Source organism: Diabrotica virgifera, chromosome 7 (genome assembly GCF_917563875.1).
Source record: "Diabrotica virgifera virgifera chromosome 7, PGI_DIABVI_V3a".
NCBI lineage: Eukaryota > Metazoa > Arthropoda > Insecta > Coleoptera > Chrysomelidae > Diabrotica > Diabrotica virgifera.
In genome coordinates, this window is record NC_065449.1 from 223,393,305 (window position 1) to 223,419,128 (window position 25,824).

The 25,824-nt window shown below is 34.3% G+C and overlaps 1 protein-coding gene across 2 annotated transcripts in view; it reads right to left on the bottom strand.

Moving 5' to 3' along the window:
• Positions 1–15,375: 15,375 nt before the first annotated feature.
• LOC114334774 (microfibril-associated glycoprotein 4) overlaps positions 15,376–25,824 on the bottom strand; it is a 53,764-nt gene continuing 43,315 nt past the window's right edge. For both annotated transcript variants that reach the window (XM_050657186.1, XM_050657185.1), the window contains one exon: positions 15,376–15,666. In XM_050657186.1, the coding sequence (XP_050513143.1) occupies positions 15,494–15,666 (173 nt within the window). In that variant the 3' untranslated portion in view covers positions 15,376–15,493. The remainder of the gene's footprint in view (positions 15,667–25,824) is intronic.

The following is a 25,824-nucleotide window of genomic DNA, read 5'->3' on the forward strand; positions in this document are numbered from 1 at the left end:
TTTTAAAATAAAAACACATCTTTTAACTGAACTAGTATTATGTATTTAGTAAGGTTTAAATGGGTTGAATGCTGAGTATTGCTGAGGGCTTTAACTGAATTACATAGTTTTAATAGTTTACAGTGGAACTTAAATACACCAGATAATGTCTCAGTAATTTGTTTACTTGTGAACTGAAATAACTAAGTTGTACTTACTTGAACATAATTATTATACCGAATAGATGTTTCAAGTAACCTTTCACAAACACCATTCATAGGTAATAACATAATAGGTAATACACTCACTATTAGAAAACATTTTCGGCATTGACACTAAACAGGATTCTTTAAAACTATCTGTTTACTATCTATCTTCTATCTATTTACCTGGAGCTGTCTATGCTTAAATTTGCGTACCGCACATAGTTGTCAGATTTAAATTTTCATACCAAAATGTATTTTAATTTTTTGGTCAAACGGTTGCATTTAGAAAAAAATGTTATAAGAGTTTTTTGTTCTACATGGTGCCTTCTACCTATACCTTTAAGGAACGCACTATTTTCCGGGACACCCTATATAGGGTAAGGCAGATAACTGGCCTATTAGAAATATCTCGAGAACTAAAGGCAACACAATCATGAACATTGGAATAAAGGGGTTTTGAGGGATGATCTATTAAATGAAAATATTACCGGAAGTTGCTTATAACTTGGTTTTTTTAAATGAGACACCCTATATATTTTTACATTTTTTGATTCTCCTCAATATCTTCTTTTTTAAAATATGAGATTTTGTAATATTATACAGGGTATTTTAAAAGATATTTACATTTTTTTATTAACTTCGCAGCAACATTCACACCCTGTAGAATTGTAATAGTTTCACATTAAAAACTCTGCTTACATTCAAGTGATCTTTAATATAGTCTATTATTGTTAAGAATCATTAGTATAGCTAATTTTGAAATATTAGTATACAGGGTAGTTCGAAACTCGGAATGAATATTTTCTTCTTTCTTAAATAGAACACCCCGTATTTTAGTATTGTAATGAAATGATATTTCATAGTAATTTTTTATTTTATAAGTATTCCCTATACCTAACTGCTTTAATTTGTGAGTTATTGGTGATTAAAGCTAAACATTAATTGCAACAAAAAATACGTAAAATTTTATTAAGTTGGCCATGAAAATATTCAATCACAAACAATTTTTCAGAAATAAATACATATTAATCCAGACCGATCCTTAAAATTACCAATAATGGTTTAGCTATCAAAATAGCTACGTAGTTAAAATTGTTGGTGCGACTAACAATTAAGCACAAATTAAAGCAGTTAGGTATAGGGAATGCTTAAGAAATAAAAAAGTACCATAAAATATCATTTCATTACAATACTAAAATACAGGGTGTTCCATTTAAGGAAACTCAGAAAATACTCATTCCGAGTTTCGACCAACCCTGTATACTAAAATTAAAAATTTAGCTATACTAATGATTATTGACAATAGTAGACTATATTAAAAATCATTTGAACGTAAGTAGAGTTTTAGTTGTCAAACTACTACAATTCTACTGAATATTGTGAATATTGCTACGAAATGAATAAACAAACATAATTATCTTTTAAAATACCCTGTATAACATTACAAATCCTCATATTTTAAGAAAGAAGACATCGAAGAGAATCCAAAAATGTAAAAATATACAGGGTGTCCCATTTCAAAAAACGAAGTTATAAGCAACTTCCGGTATAACCGAAAGTTGCAAAGAGATGAAAATATTTTCATTTAATAGATCATCCTTCAAAACCCCTGTATTCCAATTTTCATGATTCTGTTGCTTTTAGTTCTCGAGATATTTCTAATAGGCCAGTTATCTGCCTCACCCTGTATTCTCATCTTCGTTTTCCTTGATATTTTTTGTTGTTTAGGAATCCTCTACTTAAACCATTAGTGCCCAGATTATTTTATCGCAGTTTTTAATGTGATGCTAATATTTTTTTCTACTAGCGTGCAAAAATGTCTACTTTCGCGCACGCATTTTAGTTTAAAAAGTTTCACTTTTCCGCACGCGTGTTACTTTTCGGCACGGGGTTTTTACTTCTCCGCACGCGTGTTAATTTAGCTATGTTAATTAGGGCCTTAAAGTAATTACAATACATGCAATAAACTAATATTTAGATATTATTTACTAATTTATTTCAAGTATATCTTATTGTGTTCCTGTTTTAATGAAATTAACGCGACAATTCGATGAAATAAAATTATTTTGACTTAATATTCTGAAGTCAAATCGGTAGACAATAACAGTCGTTTTAAATCATCGTCATGGAAACCAAGATCGTCGTCATGCTAATTAATTATATTGAAAGTTTGGTTTTGACAACCTTTAGAATTAATTTGTGTATGTATTTTCATAATAATTAAATTGATTGAGTAAGATTTGGTAATTTTTTAAAGACTCTTAGAAAAAATATTGTTCCTAACTCTTGCAGAAAGTCTCTTTTCCGACTTTCTGCACTTGTTAGGAAACATAGCTATTTCGGGAGGAGCTTTATTAGAAAACATAAAAATAAATAAATTTAGGCATTGGGATTTATAAATCACTCAGTATATGATGTTACATATATTGTAACGCTAGGAGCTAACGGGTGCAAAAAATAAAAATATAATTGTAAACAGTTCTTTTTATTTAAAAATTGAAAATAAAGACAAAGTAATTTAAACGTTTTGATTTGTGTGATAGGTATTTAAAACATCAATACAGATACCTACGTTACATTTTCTACACATCGTGAGTGTTGAACTTTTGAAAAATCTTTCAGCACAACGCCTTCTTTTGTTGTTTGGAACTTTATATACTAGGTGTTCCATCCTATCAATCCATTTCCTCTGGCGAGACTCCTGGGTCGGGTAGGTTATTGAAAGTAGCATATTGGTTTGTTTTCTGTACCAGGAATAAAATGACTGACTCAGGAAATTGTTTCTCGTTATATGTGAAATCTCCCGAAACCTAATGCTGGGCTGCAGAAACTATTGGATATACGATATGAGCAGGTGTAATATCGATATCAGTTATCAAAGAAATGTTATATATACTGTCGATTCTGACTGTTGAATTAGAATATCTTCTCGAATTATAATTCCATCAGCAGTTCTAACTTCTGAATCGGCAAGTAGCTGACGTTTCCTCAACTTTTCCAAATCTCTGCTATCGTTCTTATCTCCGGAATCCTCATCCGTCAGAATAGCCGAATCCGGTGGCGCTATATAAACTTCCTCTATCTTATCGTATCGTCGTCTATCTTATCGTATTCTCCAAAGGTTATATCAATAGCTTCTTGAACAGTCAGGCCTCTTTGAAGAACTGCAGCAAGGCCTCTGATATCAAACAACTTAGTAGGTACTGACTGCATTTTTAAATCCCCTTAAGTTCTAGAAACATTTTGTATACTAATACTTCAAAAAAATGTTACTAAAAATACCATACAATGACAATAAAACATATGATATATCGCTACACAATAACTGAAGAATATGCTTACATAACATCCTAGCGTTACAAATATGTAACAGTCAATTTGATAACCTAACAACTTTTTAATTTGAAAAAATATCAAAGCTTTTTTACACAAAAAATATTTATTTATATGTTCTTATACTATTTGTTTTTTAATATTAACTTTATTATACAAAATAACATTTATTTACTTATTTTTTATCAACGAAGTCCATTATTTAAAGCTTTATTTTTTTTTGGTATACTTTATCAACGCACAGATTCAAAACAAAATTTCAAAAAATTCACGCATTTAAAACAATGTAAACAATAGGTTTATTCTAGCATCAGTTTCAAACGGTTTGAAACGATCAGCGAATAGTCGACCAGCGCGAGTAGAGGGGATAGCACTGGTGACTGTATTATGTTCTCTCACTGACCAACTGTTTGCTGACGGTTTCTGACCAGTTTGACTGTTTGCTAGAACAAACCTAATATAACCTTCTGACAAGAACTAACCTGTTTTTAACTGAAAATTTGCGACGCATGCGATAGAGGATCTATTTAGATGGCACCGGCACCACTTTGCTGTTACATAATTGTAACGCTAGGAACTAATGGGTTAAAGTAGAGTTTTCCTGTACTCTGGGTAAATGAAAACAATGACCAGGGTAGAGAAATCAGGACACTCATTGAAATTTCAAGAGAAGCATTTATAAAAATCTTTTACAATTACAGTCTTTTCCAATTAATTTATAAAAATGAAAAAGATTTTTGTTAATCGAGACCTTCCTCTGGAGCTAAGGATAAGAGCCTTAAGATGCTACGTGTTCTCGACTTTGTTGTATGGAGTGGAAAGCTGGACACTAAAAGTAGAAAATATAAAGAAGTTGGAAGCCTTTGAGACGTGGTGCTATAGAAGGATTTTGAAAATACCATGGATCCAACGAGTTACAAATGCAGAAGTGTTAAGAAAGCTGCAAAAGGATTGCAAGGTGATAAAGAACATCAAAACAAGGAAGCTAAAATATTTAGGCCACATTACCAGAGGTGCGAAATATGAGATATTAAGGCACATAATGCAAGGTAAAATGAAGGGTAAAAGATCTATAGGTAGAAGAAGAATTTCCTGGCTGAGAAACTTAAGAGAGTGGTATAGTTGCAACTCAGTAGATCTTTTCAGAGCAGCCGCCAATAAGGTACGGATAGCTGTGATGATAGCCAACATCGATAGGAGAAGGAACTACAAGAAGAAGAAGTACTCTCTAGTTCACTATTGAGATCGTCCTCCACGCTTTCTGTTATTTTTTACTGTTCCCAGATAAATTGTACATGTTTGTTTGCTTTATTTTTTGTTGTCCTATCTCCACTGCGATTAGGTCATCCGTGTCTTTTATCCTTGTTATTTTCATTATCTGTGTCTTCTATTTATTGACATTTTAGGTTACTTATTTTTGTTTCTGAGTTCCATTTTCTAAGTTACTGTCCAATATCAAATATTCAGTATTCATATCCGAAATTGGACAGTATCATTTTATCACCCAGTAGATCGAATGCATTTATTTGTTATTAAACACACACACGTAATTAATTAGATTACATACACATTTGGTCAATTATCAATAGTATAATTTGGACATCAGTAAAAAATTGCTGACATAAGATAAACAATTTACCTTAATTTGATACACACAATCACGCGGGGCCCGTGTTTACATTGACCCAATTTAAACTTATATAAAACTAAGATCTCTTGTCTAATTATTCCATTATTATTAATTCATTAACGCGAGTGATTGTCTTCAACGATCATCATTTAAGTCTCTACTCAAAGTACCCCGGGTCAACATCCATAGTGTAAGTCTCATCAATAAACTCTGCTACTATTATTTGGTGTTTCCATCACAACTTAAAGACCATCTACACTGAGCCAACGAAGGGATTTATTCATGGTCCTATCGAGAAAAAGAATACTTCAAGGAAGTTTGAGAAAGCCTATACAGTCCACACCAGCAACACCCTCAGTAGCAGAGAGAGACCACTAGACCCGGGAGAACGAGAGCCGATTGCAGAGCTAAGAGCAGTACCAAAGCCGAGAGCCGATTGCAGAGCAAAGAGCAGTACCAAAGCCGAGAGCCGATTGCAGAGCTAAGAGCAGTACCAAAGCCGAGAGCCGATTGCAGAGCTAAGAGCAGTACCATAGCCGAGAGCCGATTGCAGAGCTAAGAGCAGTACCAAAGCCGAGAGCCGATTGCAGAGCTAAGAGCAGTACCAAAGCCGAGAGCCGATTGCAGAGCTAAGAGCAGTACCAAAGCCGAGAGCCGATTGCAGAGCTAAGAGCAGTACCAAAGCCGAGAGCCGATTGCAGAGCTAAGAGCAGTACCATAGCCGAGAGCCGATTGCAGAGCCTACCAGAAGCGAGGGACCCTAGACGTCTAAGAAAACAAAAAAAAACCGTAAGTTTTTGAATAATTACAAAATCTTCCAACTGTTACAATCGTACAATTTAACAAGTTTGTATTTTTATTATAATTCAACAATCTAGAACAACAATCTCCACTCTATCAATAGTAAAATAATGTACTTTAGAATGTATACCATATAAATAATACAGAGACAAAAATATATTTGAAAAATAATTTGAAAAAAAGAAACGTTCATAAACATATAGCTTGCTTTAATTTCAATTAAATACTTTATTTCGAAAAAATTAAAATACTACGTAACTTATAGAACGATAAAAGTCCACTCTATATAATAATTTCAGTTAAATTTTCACTATTTTAGAAAATGAAAATATTTTACCTATTTCTGTAAAAATTAATCACATAGATATCTAATTGCCAAATTTGAATAAGATTCCAGTATTAATATTACATATATCATTTACAGATCTTTTATAAATACAAAGGTTCATTAAATTATCCAACCAAAGAATTTCAATTTTAGCGTTAGTGAAATCGTAATACTATTCAGTTTATTTACAAACAGAAATCACTTAGTCAGGCAAGCGACCTACGGTAACGTTGAAAAATTGCAAACTTGACAAGGGCATACAATTACATTTTATTTATATACATTCTGGCTTACGAGAGAGCGTGATAGTACAGGTATAGTAAATAAATATAATTGTTAATAAGCAGATATTTTTTTTGTGTGAATTTGATGGCCTTGGACTAGCCAATTAGCCAGACATTATAGGCATATTTAAGTACATTGCTTAATAAATAAAATACAGTTCATATTGTTTAATATATTTACCGCTGAATTTAAAATTTTATAAAAATAACCATGGAAAGTGTATACGTTAAGCAAGCGGAGATAGGAGCAGAATTAGCGAAACTAGTTTCAAATACTAAAAAGGATTCTCAATCTCGGAGGACTCAACAATACATCCGGGATAGGCAGGAAAAATTAGAAGAATATTGGGCAAAATTTCTGAATAACCACGAAAAGCTGCTAGAAGGAGGTATAACGAAAGAAAAATATTTTGAAACAAAATACCATGATCAGGTATTTAAGACATATATTGAGGGGAAAACCCTGTTGGAAGAATATGGAAGGGTGCTGAAAAGAGGAAAAGCACCGAAAGTAAAGGAGATACAGATAAGGAAGCAAAGAATCGAGGAATTATTTGAAATAAGAAAATGAACAAGATTTGCAGGAGGATGAAGAGCTGCAGTCAGAGTTAAGAGAATACATGGAAAAGGTGAATACACTAATAATTGAAGCAGCAGTAAATGAGGAACTAGACGCTATAGATAATGGAGAAGTAGAGAGAATAAATCAACTAAAGAGGAGAGTCAGGGAAACCTTGAAGAAAATAAGGCCAGGAATGCAACGGCCAGAAAGCACACAGAGGAGGGACGGTGTGACATTACCGCAGGTAAAAATCCCTGTGTATGAAGGCAGGTACAAAACGTGGAGACTTTCCACGATCTGTTTACTAAAGTAATACATGAAAACGACCAGTTATCAAACGCAGAAAAAATGCAGTACCTAAAAACTCAACTAAGAGGGGAAGCCAACAGAATGATACAACACTTAAACATATCCGAGGCCAACTACGAAGTGGCCTGGAACATGCTAAAAGATAGATATGAGAATAATCCAAGGATGATATTGTTTAAATTGATAGACAGGATGCTACTAGCACAGGAAGTAAAGGAATCTTCTGCTAGAGCATTGAAATCACTACATGACACCTTCCACGAAAGTCTGGAAGCCATAGGAGGGTTAGGAACAGACACGGAAGCGTGGAGCCCATTGGTAGCCCAAATTATCATGACGAAATGGGACAATGAAACCAGGAGGCTGTACGAAAACCACGTTGGAGAAAGTAGAGAGATACCGACGTACAAATCGACACAAAAATTCTTACAGCGAAGATTCCAGACACTGGAACTGCTGGAGTCAGAAAAAAGACAAGAGAAGTAAGGAGGATCTGGGAGGAAACCAAGAACACGTTGCGTGATATGCAACGGAGATCACGGAGTACCGAACTGCAGAGAATTTCAGGAACTCAATGTAAGAGACCGAAACAGGATGATAAAAGAAAAAGGATTGTGTGCAAACTGTGGTGCAGACACTGTGGTGGCGACCATCACCATATGTTGCATTATGAGAAAGGAACCACAGGCAACAAAAGAAACTCCAATGAAACGAAAGGAGAACAAACACAAGAAAGAAATGGAAGAGATTCGAATAATAGAAGAAACGGGTATCAAGCTAATAGGTACAGAGGAGGAAATAATAATCCATACAACGCCAGAGAACAATATAACGGAAGGCGAGAAAATACACAAGATACCAATGGGCATAGGAATATCAACGACCACCAAAGAGGACAGAATTCAGTAAACTGTGCAAGCCATAAGGAAGGTGAAGCATTACTAGCGACAGCTGTTGTACGCATAAGAGATGCGAAAGGAGATTCACACATAATGAGAGCATTAATCGACCAAGGGTCACAATGCGCATTTATAACGGAACAAACTGCGACGACGCTAGGAACAACAAGGAAGCCCATACAGGCGACCATATCCGGGATAGGCTCGTCAGGAGAAAAAACAGCCAATTGGAGTATGAAACTTTTAATCGAAACTCATTACGAAAGTGACTTCGAGATGGAAATAGAAGCACTAGTATTACCGAAGATAACAAGGAATTTACCGGAACAGGATATAATTCTACCGGACTATAACGAGAAAAATGCAATACTGGCAGATCCAAGATATTACAAGGTAGGGAAAATAGACTTACTACTAGGAGTAAAAGAATACAGTTACATATTGACAGAAGGGATGCACAGAATAAGTAATGGACTCCTGAGTCAAAACACCAAACTAGGATGGATAGTTTCGGGGATAGCACGAGAGAAGGAGACTACAAAAGCAGAAGTATGCTGTATGATATCCAGACAAGAGATGGACATACAAATAAAGAAATTCTGGGAATTAGAAGAAGTAAATCAGGAAACAAGTTTATCAGTAGAAGAACAAGAATGTGAAGAAATGTATCGACAGACAGTAAAAAGAGATGAAGACGGGAGATACGAAGTGAGAATTCCGTTTAAGGAAGACGTACCAAAGCTAGGAGAATCTAAGCAGCAGGCATTCGCCAGATTGATGCAACTAGAAAGGAAGTTTGCAAAAGACAAACAGTTAGAAGCGAATTACAGACAATTCATGGAAGATTATGAAAACCAAGGTCATATGGTAATAGCAGAAAACCAGGGAGATGGGTACTACCTACCTCATCATCCAGTGAGAAAAGAGGACAGTACTACAACGAAAATAAGAGCCGTGTTTGATGCATCAAGTAAAAGCTCATCGGCAGTAAGCCTGAATGATATTATGCACACAGGGCCGAAATTACAACAAGATTTGACAACTATACTATTACGATGGAGATCCAATAAGATAGCATACTCAGCGGATTTGGAAAAAATGTTTAGACAAATCAGAATGGCAGAAGAAGACCAAAAATATCAAAAAATTTTGTGGAGAAAGGACACAAAGGACCCAATGCAAGAATATAACTTAACGACGGTGACATACGGCACGGCAGCAGCACCATTTTTAGCGTTGAGAACAATACAGCAATTACAAGAAGACGAAGGAGCGAGGTTCCCGTTGGCATCGAAAATTGTAAAAGAAAACACGTATGTAGACGATATACTAGGAGGAGCGGAGACAGTCCAAGAATTAGAGGAAACGCTATTAAAGGTGATAAAGCACACACAGCACGCCTACTTCAAACAAGAAATAAAGAAGCTGGAGAAGAAACAGCAGTTAGACAAGAAAAATAAATTAGCGTCAGTGGTACCATTCCTGGATAGACAAGGAATTCTAAGAGTCACCGGAAGACTGAGACACACGAATCTAAAGTACGGAGAAAAACATCCGATAATTTTGCCAAAGGATAGTGCATTAACAAAGTTACTTATAGCAGATAGTCACGCAAAAAATCTACATAGCGGATTACAACAAACACTACAGTATATAAAAAGAAAATACTGGATAATCAACGGCAGAAGAACCGTGAAAGATCATCTAGCAAAATGCTTAAGGTGCAGGAGGTATAAAAGCCAAGCAGCACAACAATTAATGGGAGATCTACCGAAAGACAGAGTGAACCCGAGTCATCCCTTTACTAACACAGGGATAGATTATTCCGGGCCAATAAAAATAAGTACCACGAGAGGCAGAGGACAGAGGAGCTATAAGGGCTACATCTCAGTATTTGTGTGTCTGTCAACGAAGGCAGTACACCTCGAAGTAGTAAGCGATATGTCTACGGATGCATTCATCGCGGCGTTCAAGAGATTTACGGCACGCAGAGGACAGTGCAACAACGTATACAGCGATAACGGAACCACATTCGTAGGAACAGCAAATTTGTTGAAAAAAGAAAATCAAAAAATAGATGACGAGATAAAACAAGGATTACTGGCACTAGGTACCCAATGGCATGTCATACCTGCATATGCACCACATTTCGGAGGACTATGGGAGAGCGCAGTGCGGATAATGAAATATCACTTGAAAAGAATCATCGGGGAAACAGTTCTAACATATGAAGAATTGAGTACGGTGCTGACACAAATAGAAGCATGTATGAACTCGAGACCATTATGTGGGTCATCAGAAGACCCTGAAGGGAAAATAGCCCTGACACCAGCTCACTTCCTTATAGGGAGAGAAATTATATCACCAAATCGGGAAGAAGAGCTTACGACTTATTTGAAGATGCCGACGAGGTGGAGATTATTGGAGAAAATAAAAAGAGACTTCTGGAAAATTTGGAAACAGGAATACCTGCACCAATTACAACAGAGAAATAGATGGCATAAGGCGCACTCTAACATAAAAGAAAAAGAAATAGATATAATAAAAGAAGAAGATACACCTCCAGGCAGATGGCCATTAGCGAGGGTAACAGAAACTCACCCTGGAGCGGAGGGACTAACCAGAGTCGTAACAGTGAGAAAGGCGAACGGGAAACTGACAAAAAGACCCATACATAAACTAATACGACTGGAAGAAGAGAAACAGGAAAAGCCGAAGAAGGCAGCAGCACTAAGATGGAAGAAAATACTAGTAGCTATAATGTTTTTAACGATGTTAAAACCCATAAAGGCAGAACCATATAAAATATATAATCCGGAACCAGGATTTTTCACAGAAGATCTTGGAGAGGTCGTTATAGACCGGGGAACATTTCGAATAAAGGTGTTACTAGAAAAGGGAAGAATTCGAACAGAGCACCAACTAATAGGAAATATGATACAAGCAGTACGAGAACTGTGTCAGGATATAAAAATCGTGAATTGTAAGGATATAATAGGGAAGTTAGAGGAAGGACAAAGAAAGGCGGAATCAGTAGGCGAGGGGTTGACAGTAGAAATAAAAGCAAGGGAAAAAAGAGGAATATTAGGAACAATATTAACCTCAGTATTTGGAGTCAATGACGAAGCCTACAGTAACATTGAAGCATTAGATAATAACCAAAAGGAGCTAATAAAGGGATCACAGCATCAAGCGAAGATAATGTTAGAAACAATAACATCAATCAATCACACAGAAAACAGGATAAACGAGCAAATGAACAAGTTTAACAAAGCACTAATCACAGGCCTACAAGAAATATCTAAAGGACTTAACGAAGTAGAAGACAAAGCACAGAGACTAGAAACCGAATATAGCACGTTGCGAATACAAACGATAGCGTTGCAAGTTATGGAATTCATAAACGAATATACTCAATTTTACGAGGGAATATTAAACCTTCACTATAACCACGGACACTTCATTAATATAGTGAAACCGGGTGAGATAACCAAATTGATAGAGAAAGCAGGGCAGATACTGCCACAAGGGGTCGAAATACGACGACAGCCCATTATAGAAACAGAAGTCAGTCATGACGACAGATATATAACAGTCATCGGCTATTTCATAGTGACAGGGAAAATTAAGTACAGCATGCTGAAAGTCACGGCCATACCACTTAACGTTGAGGGGTCGGTGCTGCGCACATTTGTCGCCCCAAGGAATCTACTGGTCGTAGATTATAACACACTGCACTACTTCGAATTGACCGCAGAAGATAGGGAAAGATGTTTACTGTTGACAAAGACGCAGATACCGTGCTCACCAACGGCTATAAGGAACATGGATACCCAACCAAACTGCATACTTGAAGAAATTTATGAGCGATCTAAGAATAGCACATGTCCAGTGGTAGCCAGGACAATACAGACAGCTCAATGGAGTATGATGGGTACCCCCAACCTCTGGCTCGTTATCACGCCAGTCACGATACACATATCCATTATTTGCGATGGAAAACGGAGCGAAAGAGTACTGGAACGAGTCACATTCCTGAAACTTTCACCCAAATGTATCACCCAAACGAAAAATATTACATTACTCCCCACTAGCAGTGGGATGGAGAGAGCGGTAACAAGCTACCTGAAGGCGCCAATCACTCCCGTGGCCCAATTGGTGGCGAGGACACCCCGCAGGTTTAACATGCCTCTAAACACCTACCTGGACATACCAGGAGGAGAGCTACGTCACGCGTTACTTGAGGAGGAAAGTCTAGAACAAGAAATGACGCATACGCAGTGGCAAACGATTCCAGAATCTAATTGGCATTATTTTGTAGCCACCGGAACCATCACTATAATGGTAATAATTGGGATACTCACGTTATGGAAATACCGTCCTGTTGTACGACTATGTCGTTCAGGGAATCCACATACTCAGACTAACGAACAGGAAGTACCTGTATTAAGTAGTAATCGGCATAACAATGTACCGTCGACTTCAAAGGCCGACATCCCACTCTCCACATTTTCATCCAATTGCCCTAATTTTAATCTAGAGATAGAGTCGGACATTGATAGCTAGAGTACGGTTGGAAGATTGTTGATTATTCTTAAACTATTTATTTATTAACATGTTTGAATTTGACTATTTTATGTAATACTTATATGTAAACTTTGAGTATTGACACTTGGGCCAGTTTTTGCCCGATTCCGCAGTATGTCCAATATCAAATATTCAGTATTCATATCCGAAATTGGACAGTATCATTTTATCACCCAGTAGATCGAATCCATTTATTTGTTATTAAACACACACACGTAATTAATTAGATTACATACACATTTGGTCAATTATCAATAATATAATTTGGACATCAGCCAAAAGTTGCTGACATAAGATAAACAATTTACCTTAATTAGATACACAAAATCACGCGGGGCCCGTGTTTACATTGACCCAATTTAAACTTATATAAAACTAAGATCTCTTGTCTAATTATTCAATTATTATTAATTCATTAACGCGAGTTGTCTTCAACGCTCATCATTTAAGTCTCTACTCAAAGTACCCCGTCATCATTTAAGTACTCAAAGTCTCATCAATAAACTCTGCTACTATTATTTGGTGTTTCCATCACAACTTAAAGACCATCTACACTGAGCCAACGAAGGGATTTTGTTCAGTTACGCTTAAGTTTTCTTGCTCTTTCGCGAATAATACTGTTATCTGCAAGTACTCTTCTATTCTGCAAATCTAACAATAAAACACTGAAAACGTTTGTTTTCTATACTTCCACAAAATTTATTACAACTAAGTGACTACAGCTGTTTCGGCAGATTGCCTTTCTCAAGTGATATAGTTTACAATGTGTTTGCCTTTTTAATTCTTTAACTGAAGAGGTTGAGGAGTGGGGAGCTGTTTGTCTCGAGTTGGTCATTCAGAATTATATCTGTATTTTTCAATTTATTAATTTCCTTAGATTCTAAAAAAGATAGCTTAAGGCCTTTAGTTTGGATATGCAGAATTTGAAACTCTTCATTGAAAGAATGATTATGATCTAGAAGGTGAAGTGCGTATGTAGAAGTATCTGTTTTTCTATTGTTGAAAGCCCTTTTGTGTTCTGCTATCCGTTTGTCAAAGGTTCTGCCAGTTTGACCGATGAAAGTTTTCGGACAGTCACCACCAGTTAGTTTGTACACACCACTCTGTAGTTTCTTTCTCTTTCGGCTTTTATTGTTCTTAATATATTTACTTAAGTTGTTGTTAGTTCTGAAAGTTGGTGTTATTCCTTTCTTTTTTATGTATCTGGCTATTTTTGTTGTTATCTTGCCAGTATATGTGAGAGAGCAGAAGGTACTGGGTTCTTTCTGTGGTGGTGGATACACTAATTTCAGGGCTTTCTTTTGGAGTTTTATGTTTAAAATTTTGTTAACTGTTTGTTCGTTATAGCCATTGTTTACTGCTATTTGTTTAATGATGTTTAGTTCTATCTCGAAGTTATATTTTGTCAACAACTTAAGTAAATATATTAAGAACAATAAAAGCCGAAAGAGAAAGCAACTACAGAGTGGTGTGTACAAACTAACTTGTGGTGACTGTCCGAAAACTTACATCGGTCAAACTGGCAGAACCTTAGACAAACGGATAGCAGAACACAAAAGGGCTTTCAACAATAGAAAAACAGACACTTGTACATACGCACTTCGCCTTCTAGATCATAATCATTCTTTCAATGAAGAGTTTCAAATTCTGCATATCCAAACTAAAGGCCTTAAGCTATAAATTTGGTTTCTGCCTGGAGGGGGTTGTATCACCAACAGGATATATTTTTCCGTATTTCTCTGAACTACCAGGACACGGAGTTTGGTTAAATTATTCCTGGGGTAGAAATGTTAACCAGTCAGTTACAAATTAGTAGTAGGTAAAGTTTGTTTAGTAGTAAATGGTTGACTTCAAATAGTACCGACTATAAACATCCTTGGATAACCGATAATATTATAAAAGGCCCGGTTTCAGGTAAAATTTAAATATGTTTGAATGTTTGTTTTTCTATAATCTTAGCAATTAAAATAGATTTAATTTATTTTAAAACTCATCTGAAAACATTAATTTCGGGTATACATATAAGGCAAAGCAATATATTTTACATCCGTTTTTTTTATTTTTGTCCTCGTAATTATTGTAAATTTTGTGGATCCTTTGCTTTATTATAGGAGTAACGTCTAGTTAGTGTTAATTGTCAAAAGACTTGTCTAAAAGGACCAGTCTTAACAATGGGCCAAGTTAGATAAATTTAATAATATTTACGACCGCACTAATTGAAGTCAACTATTAACAGCTAAACAAACTTTACAGCAGAACCCGTTTATTGGAATAGCCTTGTGCCATACTAAAGTATTCCTATAACAGGGATATTCTAATAACCGATCATATCTACATATTATTAAAAACGTTTCGGGACCTCACATTTTTATTCCTTAAACCGGAATATTCCTATAACCGGTATTGTAATAAGCGGGTTCGACTGTAGTTTGGACAGTAAAGTAAAAAAAACTAAAGTTTTATTAATCAGAATTTAATTTATGTAATAATAATTACTGCTTCTTGAGAGTACATTGTAGGTAAGCATTAAAAATTATATATTATGTTAGCAGAAAAAAAAATTTCGATTTATGTTTTATCCACCATATGGTCGTATCATCATTCTTGAGCCAGCTAAATTTTCATTTGGGTCTGAAAAGGTGAACCAACTGAGTCCATATGGGGGCAAGGGTTCCTCAGAAAATACTATATTCATGAATTTTCCGTTAAGGTTACTATCGAAGCATTTGTTATACCACCAAGCAGCTCCTAAAATAACGCATAATATATGATAACTTTGACGTGAAAACTAGTGTAGGTATTGCAAAAATATCCAATAATAAGTACTTCTACCAGTATGGTATAACTAGACCCAAACCCAGACATCAAAAGTGAAAGTTATTCTTCACCACCAAATTATTCTCTATGGTCTACATATTGTTCAGTAAAAAGTTACACCATTCTGAGCGTCGGGTATGGGGGGGAGGGTGGTGTGGGAGAAGTCTGTAAATTAGTACTTTTTAAGTTTTTCGTCAATAATTCTAAAAATATGCGTGAAAAATGTTCACGCTATACAAAATGTCCTACATTAAATTTTAAACAAAAAAGGTTCATGCATAATCCTTCTAAAACGAAGGTTCCAAAATTAGCGAGGTAGTATAGTATAATTGGTCCAAAAAAGGCCTAACCTCAACATAAAAAAAACAGTTTTCCTTCAACACCAAATCGTTTTATATGGTCCACATATTCTTCAGTAAAAAGTGCTTTTAGCGTCGGGTTAGCAAGATATGTATGTGACATTGTCCATAGAAAGTTCAGAGTGGTTTCTTCGTACCAGATGACCTAGGTCTGCAGAAGCCCCTTGAAGGTGGGAAGTTGATGTTCCTTTAACCTTCCGATGGCCAACCGTTTTTGTTACGCGGATGACCAACGGAGGTAAAAAATGACCCCAAGTCAAAAATGACAATTGACAAAAAAATTAAGTTGTTTTAAGAAATGTAATAATGTATTCGTAATTTGAATGTTACCCTTGTATCAATAAATAATAAATAAACATTAGTAAAACATATTTTTAATTACAACTGAACAAAAACATTAATCATCATTCTGAACTTAGAACTAAATTTTTTTTAAAATATACACTAATTTCCTCGCCAAAGGTTTAGCAAACATTTTTTTTTCAATATTGAAATGTTTCTTACATACAATTCCACATAATAGACGGTATTTACTTAATATAAGGGAGTTCGTCTTTGACCCCAAATTCAGAATGAGGGTATCTACTAGAATGATATCAAAGTCAAATAAAAAAATTATGAGTTTAAAATTGAAAAAACTTCTGAATTTATTAAATAAAAAGATGCATTGGGGTTCAAATTTCCTGCCCTTGGTCACCCGAAGGTTAACGGCTTATCAGTAACATACCACCCGCCATTGAAATAGCAAATTATATTAGTATGGTATAACTAGACCCAAACCCAGACATCCAAAGTGAAATTTATCCTCCAACACCAAATTGTTCTATATGGTTCACATAATGTTCAGAAAACAGTCACACCATTTTGAGCGTCGGGCTTGGCGGGGTGAGGAGGGAGAAATCGGTAAATTCGTAGTTTTTTAAGTTTTTCCTAAATATTTCTAAAACTATATGATTTAGCATAAACAAACTTCTATACGAAAATGTTCTACATTAAATTTGAAATAAAAAAGGCCCTATGCATAATCCTTCTAAAATGAACGGTTTCAACGTTCCTGAGGTAGTACGGGTATAATATAATTGGTTTAAAAAAAGGCCCAACCTAAACATCCAAAGTAAAAGTTTTCCTCCAACACCAAATTGTTCTATATGGTCCACATATTATTCAGTAAAAAGTTACACCATTTTCAGCGTCCGGTTTGGGGAGGGGGGAGATGGGGGAGAAGTCGGTAAATTAGTAGTTTTTTACGTTTTTCGTCAATATTTCTAAAACTATGGTTTATCGTAAACAATGTTTTAACAAAAATGTTCTACATAAAATTTTAAACACAAAAAGCCCTATATATAATTTTTATAAAATCAAGTTCCAGAGTTACGGAGGGTGAAAATTGGAGGTATTTGATATTTTTTATATTTTATTGGGCAATTTCCTACTGATTTTCTTTACCAGGATTGTATTTTATAAATTAAATTTGCTATTTCAGTGGCCGATGGTATGTTAGTGATAAGCTCTTGAAGAAACGTCAACCTCACCACCCAAAATCATCATCAATCGCCCAAAAAATATAAAAAGTATCGAAAACCTCCACTTTTCACCCTCCTAACTCTGGAACCGTTGATTTTATAACAATTATGTATAGGACCTATTTTGTTTTAAATTTTATGTAGAACATTTTTGTATGGAACATTGTTTACGCTAAAGTATAGTTTTAGAAATATTAACGAACAACTTAAAAAAACTACTAATTTACTGAATTCTCCCCCATCTCCCCCCAAACCGGTCGTTCAAAAAAGTGTACTTTTACTGAACCATATGTGGACCACATAGCACAATTTGGTGTAGGAGGAAAACTTTTATTTTGGATGTCTGGGTTAGGCCTTTTTTTGGACCAATTATACTATACTACCTCCGTAACTTTGGAACCGTTCATTTTAGAAGGATTATGCATACAACTTTTTTTATTTCAAATTTAATGTAGAACATTTTTTTATAGAAGGCTGTTCATGCTAAACCGCATACTTTGAGAAATATTGACGAAAAACCTAAAAAACTACGAATTTACCGATTTCTCCCCCTATCCCCCCCAAACCCGACGCTCAAAATGGTGTGACTTTTTTCTGAACATTATTTGGACCATATAGAACAATTTGGTGTTGGAGGATAACTTTCATTTTCGATGTCTGGGTTATGCCATCTTTGGGATCAATTCTATCATACTATATTTAGAAACTTCTGTTAACAAAATTAGTTTCCTCAGTAATAATATTATAATTTGCCCAAAAAATATAAAAAATATGGAAAACCTCCACTTTGCACCCTCCGCAACTCCAGAAACGTTGATTTTAGAACAATTTTGCATCAGACCTTTTTCGTTTGAAATTTAATGTTAAACATTTTTGTATACAATATTGTTCACTAAACAGCCGAGGTTTAGAAATATTGACGAAAATGTTAAAAAAATACTAATTTTCTGACTTCACCCCTACCGCCCAAACCCGACGCTCAAAATGGTGTAACCTTTTACTGAACAATATATGGACTATATATAACAATTTCGGGTTAAAGGAAAACTTTAATTTGGGATGGCGCATGGCGGGGTTGGGCCTTTTTTGGACCAATTATACTATAATACCTCCGTAGCTTTGAAACCGTTCATTTTAGAAGGATTATGTATAGAACATTTTTTGTTTAAAATACAATTTAAAACATTTTTGTATAAAACATTGATCACGTTAAACCATATAGTTTTAGAAATATCGACGTAAAACATAAAAAACTACTAATTTACCGACTTCTCCCCCGCCTCCGCCACCCCCCCCCCCAAACCCGACGCTCAAAATGGTGTTATTTTTTGCTGAAAAATATGTGGACCATATAGAACAATTTGGTGTTGGAGGAAAACTTTCACTTTGGATGTCTGGATTATGCCTTTTTTGGATCATTTTTTTATCCTACTATAATCATCTAACCCGAAAATGATCAAAATAATTTCTAAAATAAGTAAGTTTAAAAAAATCGATAAACCTATACATAAATATCGATAAAAATCTGAATAAAAGAAATTAACGTCTTTTTCTTCTATCTTCTTAGTAGGAAATTATGTTTTCTTGAATTCTGTTTTCTTGTTACATAATATGTATCCGTACCTCAGAGCAAAACTGTATTAAGTCCAAAATTTCAGTTTTCTACTTTTTTAGCACACTGAGCTTAAACTTTTCCGCTCTATTCACTGGTGTTTCATATTCGCTGTTTCGACTGAAATTGGCCGAAATAGCCTTGTATGAACAGTATTAAGTCCACACTTCGCTTAGAGCAAAACAGTATCTTCTGCACTTCAAATGTGTTAGATCCAAAATGGTGTATACTTTTCCCAGGGCAAAACCATATTATGTCCAAAAAAAAGTATTATGTCCAACATAATGCAATTCAGGCAAAGCATAAAGTCCACATTCTTTTAAAATTTGGCAAGTTTGTGCCTCAGGGAGCACAAATTCGCCGACAATTTTGGAATCATGAGACAACCATAGATCCAAAAAGACAGTTTTTATGTTATCTTGAAAAAACGTGTATCAAAAGAAAAAGAAAACGAACAGGTGCTCAAGCTAGCCATTGTAACTGGAAATATTTTTTTACCACTGAAGAAACGAGACTCTAGATATTTCTCAATCTATTGTTAGATGTTCACTTGGAAAAAAGCAAACAAGTAGAGTTTTAGAATGTGACAAAAGAGGAAAGCAGGCATCTAAAGATAAAGTAAAGAATTAGGTAAAGGATAGGATTCATAAGCATATAATGGCCTATCCATATGAAGAATCACATTATAGTCGAAGAAGGACGGCGAACAAATATTTAGGAGGGCACTAAAAATATTTCTAAAATGTTTAGTATGTTTAAGGAAACATGAGATTTGAAAAACGTTCCTTTGGACGAAGTAGGCAAAGAATGGCTTTACAATCACATTTTTATTACAGAATTTAATTTATCATTTGCTGTTCCTTTAAAAGACACTTGTGATAAATGTGAAGAATTTCTAATCAATCTAAGCCAGTCAACGTCTGAAGCTGAGTGAGAAACATTACAAGTGATGGTACAAATTGAAACATGTAGACAAGGAGATGTCCATCAATAGCCCTGGACAAAAAGTTTGAATGATATATTTACAAAAATGTCTTCCTGGCCCAAAGCTAACTGATCCTCAAAGTTTTAACAGTCTAAAACTCTGGTGTTTTAATTATACAATTTATGATTCAACGAAAAAACAGGCGAACTGTCTAATGTGGGATGAATCAATTACTGGTTGAGGTGGAAACGAAATAGCCTCATGCTTGATCCAATACATTCATTCATTACCTCAAAACACAACTTCTAGTGTTATTTGGACCAACAATTGCTCATCCCAAAACCGGAACTTACAAATGATTATGTGCTACTTTTATCTACTTTCGAGATATCCACATATAAAAGAAATCACTCACAGATTCCTTTTGCGAGCACATACGTACATGGAGGTGGACAGTATACACTTAGTTATAGAATGAGATGCTAAAAATGCCCTAATTTTCAAATTATTATCTACTCCATAGGATTGGTTACAGTTGGCTAGAATTTTCGAAAAAAAAAACAAATATTTCAAAGTGTATGAAATGAAAATTTCTAATTTTAAAGACTTTAATAAACTGTGCAATTCTTGCGATTCGCCGTTTCAAAATAAAAATAAAACTGAGAATATTAAAAAAAATAATTTCACAAACAGTATGGTTGTAATATTCAGAATTCAGACAAGAAAATCCTGGGATTCTGTATTCGATTTGTAATTTAAGAGTGTAGACTTAATCGAAGAGTTGGTAGAAGAAATCATCAATCTGTAGAAGATTTCAGTGAGAGATACCTTAAATCGGATAAGTACTAAAAAATTCAATGATCTTCTGCTAAAGTGGCTTCCAGCGAGAATTCACGATTTTTTCAGTCTCTAGTGCATAAAGACACAATTCAAATTACTGATATAGCGGCAGTAGCTCTGCATTTGTTAAGTTTTTAATTATTTTTTTATGTACTTGAAAAAGTTAGATATTGTTAATTCTTTTAGTTAATAAAAATACAGTTTTGCGTTACAACCATTTCTGTTTTTTTTAATTCGACTTTTTAACTAGTTTTTTATTACTAGTATTAATGGTTTTGTTACAAATACGTCCGTATAATATTTTTAGTTCTTTATATCGAAACATTTCCTTAATTTTGTAAAATAGGTATGATATTTTTCGTAATAGAGCTCCGTCTTTGCCATAGGATAGGTAGCAAAATTAATAATAAGTCACAGTCAAAAATTTATTTTTCAGAGCGAAAAGGTGTTAAGTCCATTTTTTTTCCAAAAACAGTAATTTTCAAAAAAATTCGTTTTAGTGGTAAAAGGAACAATGATCATTATTCACATTTATACGAATTTGCTAAATAAAATTTACTGTATTAAATGGAAAATGTTACAATACACTAAAAATAATTTTTATTTTCACTTTCCTGTAAAATTCACATTTTGTGACTTAATACACTTTTGTTCTGAGGTACAGCTGGTTCCTAAAAAACTGATACGACTCTTAGTAAGATTTGATCATTTTGAGCAGTGTATGATTGATCTAACATTATATTATATTTAATACTAGCTGACCCGGCGAACTTCGTATCACCTTAGAAATATATAAAATTTACTAAAGTTCACATGCTTTTTAGTTCCAAAAAATTGCACTTTGTTACCGTCATGGTAAAAGCCAAGGGCACGGCACATTGTAGACATCTGAAATCAAATGGAAAATCTGTTGGAATCGTCGGAATACGCGGGACAAAGACATCCTCTCCTTTGTGTTTCTCCTTGGTGATTGTGGCCCAGCAAATTAATAATAAATTTACTTGAGAGTTACATTGAGAAAGTAAACTACCAATTAATCGCCACTACTACTTTCGATACATAAACAACTATATTGCTGTTTACTGAGTAAGAAGTGACACCGTTAGACGCCTGGTGGGATGACTGGTCTTTCAACTGATAATTATTACTGGTCAGTTATCGAACTCGGTTCAAAATTATTAAGTTACTAATCTGGCTATTAACAAATAAGGGTAGGTCATAAAAGGGCAAAAATTCAGTGGTGTATGTATTTTTTAATTATTCTTGTTCCTTTGACACCATAAACCTGGATTGGTCTCTGCCTGTATATATAGTTATGTCCTTGTCCATTGTCGTACATTCATAGTTTTCAGGTCGTCTTTAACGTCAAACAACCATATGGTTCTAGGCCTTTATTTATTTCGTTTTCATGTCGACATCTATTGTAATATTTTCGTTATTGTTTTTGTATCTTCTCGTCTCTAGACATATACCAGCCATAACAGTCTTTCACTTCTCACAAATTTTACAATATCATACCATCCATTGAATTCATTAATTTCGCCGATTCTCGATACTCGCGGAGTTGGCATCTAGGTTCATGACTTTAATTAAGATCATCATAAGATCAAATGCATAGTTTGCGAGTCTAAAAGACATACATACATACTATTGTGTTTGCATTTTATCAATCAAAAGCAAAATAAAAATTAAATTAAATTTTTTTTTAAATAACGCGGGCACATAAATTTGATACACCCTGTATATTGAGCTATAAATATTTATTAGAATTTAGTTTGGATGTAAGTAGATTTCTCTTTTAATGAGCTTTCCGATGAACCATTAAAGACTTTTGTGAATAATTAAAGTGAAAATAACGATGTATTTAGATTTAAAATGGAAAAAGATTGTTTAGGGTAGAGGTAATTGTCAATTTCTCGAAATTGATAATGGTTTTATACATGAGAAACCGATTAAAATTATGATTGATACTGGTTCAGAAATTACTTTGATTAACAGGAAAGTAATAGAAGAGGTTGATTTGATGAATTTGATTTACAAAATTCCCAGGGTAAGTTTAGTGGGCGCAAATAAACGGACTTTGGCAACAATAAATGAAGGAATACGAATAAGGGTTCGATTGGGGAAGAAATTTTATGCACTACAATGTCTTATAATGCCAAACATGATGCATGATATGATCGTAGGAGTGGATGAATTGTCAGAAAAACATGTGGTGATAGATTTCAAAAATAACACGATGAAAATCACAGATGGAAAAGAAGAAGAACCTAACATTCTGGAAATGGACAAGGAACATGAGAAACGGAAAAAGGATAATGCAGACAAAAAACAAACGGTGGAAATGAATTTGGCAATGAAGCAGGGACAGAGAAGAAAGAGGAGAAAGCAACAGAAGATAAATAAAAACAATGAAGCCTGGGATTCCTCGAAAAAGGAGATGAGCCCAGAAGAAGAAAAAGAAGAAAAAAGAGTGACAAAGGAAATTGACGATTGGAATTCCTCGAAAAAAGAGATGAGTCCAGAAGAAGAAAAAGAAGAAAGAAAATTGATAAAAGAAAATGAAGATTGGGATTCCTCGGAAAAAGAGATGAGCCCAGAAGAAGAAAAAGAAGAAAAAAGATGGATAAAATAAAATGAAGATTGGGATTCCTCGAAAAAAGAGATGAGCCCAGAAGAAGAAAAAGAAGAAAAAAGATTTACACAGGAAAATAAAGCTTGGGATTCCTCAAAAGATGAGATGAGCCCAGAAGAAGAAGAGATCAGAATAGAAAAGATACAATTGAGACTGCGGTATTTAAAGAGGAAGTATGCAAAATGGAGAAGACAGAATACACAATAAACATGTGTAGAGAATTGAGGGAATGTGAAAATTTTATAAATGAAGAAAACAGAGTAGCCAAAAAGTATGAAAATTCATTTGAGACTAAAGACTTTCGATCGAAAACTTACCCTATCCCATCTAAGTACAGACACTGGGAAAAAGAAGGCAATTGTTTTTCAGGTGGGACTCAATATTTTGACACAATAGAAAAGTGTTGTTGTCGATAGAAAATCATATTTTTGTTGCACTTACATTGATTTTATCTCAAAACAAGGCGGGGATGTTATTGTGTTTGCATTTTATCAATCAAAAGCAAAATAAAAATTAAATTAATTTTTTTTTTAAATAACGCGGGTACATAAATTTGATACACCCTGTATATTGAGTTGTTTTAAAATTTCTTAGAATGTAGTTTGGATGTAAGTAGATTTCTCTTTTAATGAGCTTTCCGATGAACCATTAAAGACTTTTGTGAATAATTAAAGTGAAAATAACGATGTATTTAGATTTAATATGGAAAAAGATTGTTTAGGGTATAGGTAATTATAAATTTCTCGAAATTGATAATTAAAAAGAAAGTTGGAAATTTAATATCTTTGTGTCAACCCGAGTGAATGTTGTAGAGTTTCCACGAAAGTAATTAGGATGGTAGGAATAATTTAAAAATGACTGTTTTGTTTGTCGAATGGAAAAAAGTCGAGGTTTCTGATGTTTGGCAATGTGGAAGGGGAAAGTAGTTAGAATGATTGAGAGAGGTTGAAAAGGAAGGCATTATGTTTTTGGCATCGCTAAGGAGCGGTTCGACGTGTTAAGTGGATAGATAGTTAGCAGATACCAGTGGCTGTTTGATAGTGGAGAATAGTGTTGAAAAGTGGAACGAGAGACAGATCAAATTGAGACGAAATACCTCTTTGATTCTGTATTATTGTGAGAAGGAGAGCAGAGCATTTTTGGAGTTTTGTTTGAATCGAGTACGTGTCAAAAGAGACCCGGCTTGTTGGAGAATTGGTGCTGGTATGCTGATAGTTTTGAAGCTGGACAACGGAGAGAGGCTTTTGATGAGTAGCCTATAACATAGTCAACGAGGGAGAGCTGTTTGGGGTCACGAGAAGACATCCGAGTGAGTGAAGCAAAAGGTCAGTCAATTTATGTGAAAGAGATTTTTATGTTCGGGAACTAAATTTTTGAGTAAAAAGCATATGAATTAAAATTCCAATATTTCAAAATATAAATAGTAAATATAGGTAATCTTGCGAAGACATAAATTTGTTTGGTTTAGTTTGTTTTACCAAAGTCATCGGGAACAAACCGATAAATTGTTTTTTTTTTAACTATAATAAATTTAAGTGGTATAAATTTCATTCGGACATCTGTGTCCACAGGTTTTTAGATTCGATAGATTTCAGAGTATTAATTTGATAAATAAAACAATTCCGTATTTTTATTTTAATATTTTGCTTTATTTCTTTTCCTTATTTTATCCCGATTAGGATCAACTCAGAGATACTGAACCCACGAGAGAAGATAAGTATAACGTGAGATAATTTTAATTTTTTTTAATAGTATAAAAAAGGCACCCTGAGATTTTTTATTCAATTTTTATGTATGATTTGCGACAATTAAATAATTAATCAAATAAATAATAATTAGTATAAAATTAATAAGAAGCAGATCATAACAATACATACAAACATTCATTGTTATTTATATAGAAGAGGTAATATTTAGATGGCTGTTAAAAAATAACGGTTGGTGATAGAAAAGTGAAAATTTAGGATTTTATGTATCTTTTGATTCTACATCATATAAAATTAACAAAGAACAGTTTGTCCAAAAAAATAAAAAATAATGATGGGGGGCAACCCCCCTTTTTTACTTAGATTAGTCGTACCAACTCAGAAACTATCCCGGGTTCATGTACAACAACTTAGATTAAGGTCATCATACGATCAAATGCATAGTTTGCGAGTCTATAAGGAACATACATACATACATACATACATACA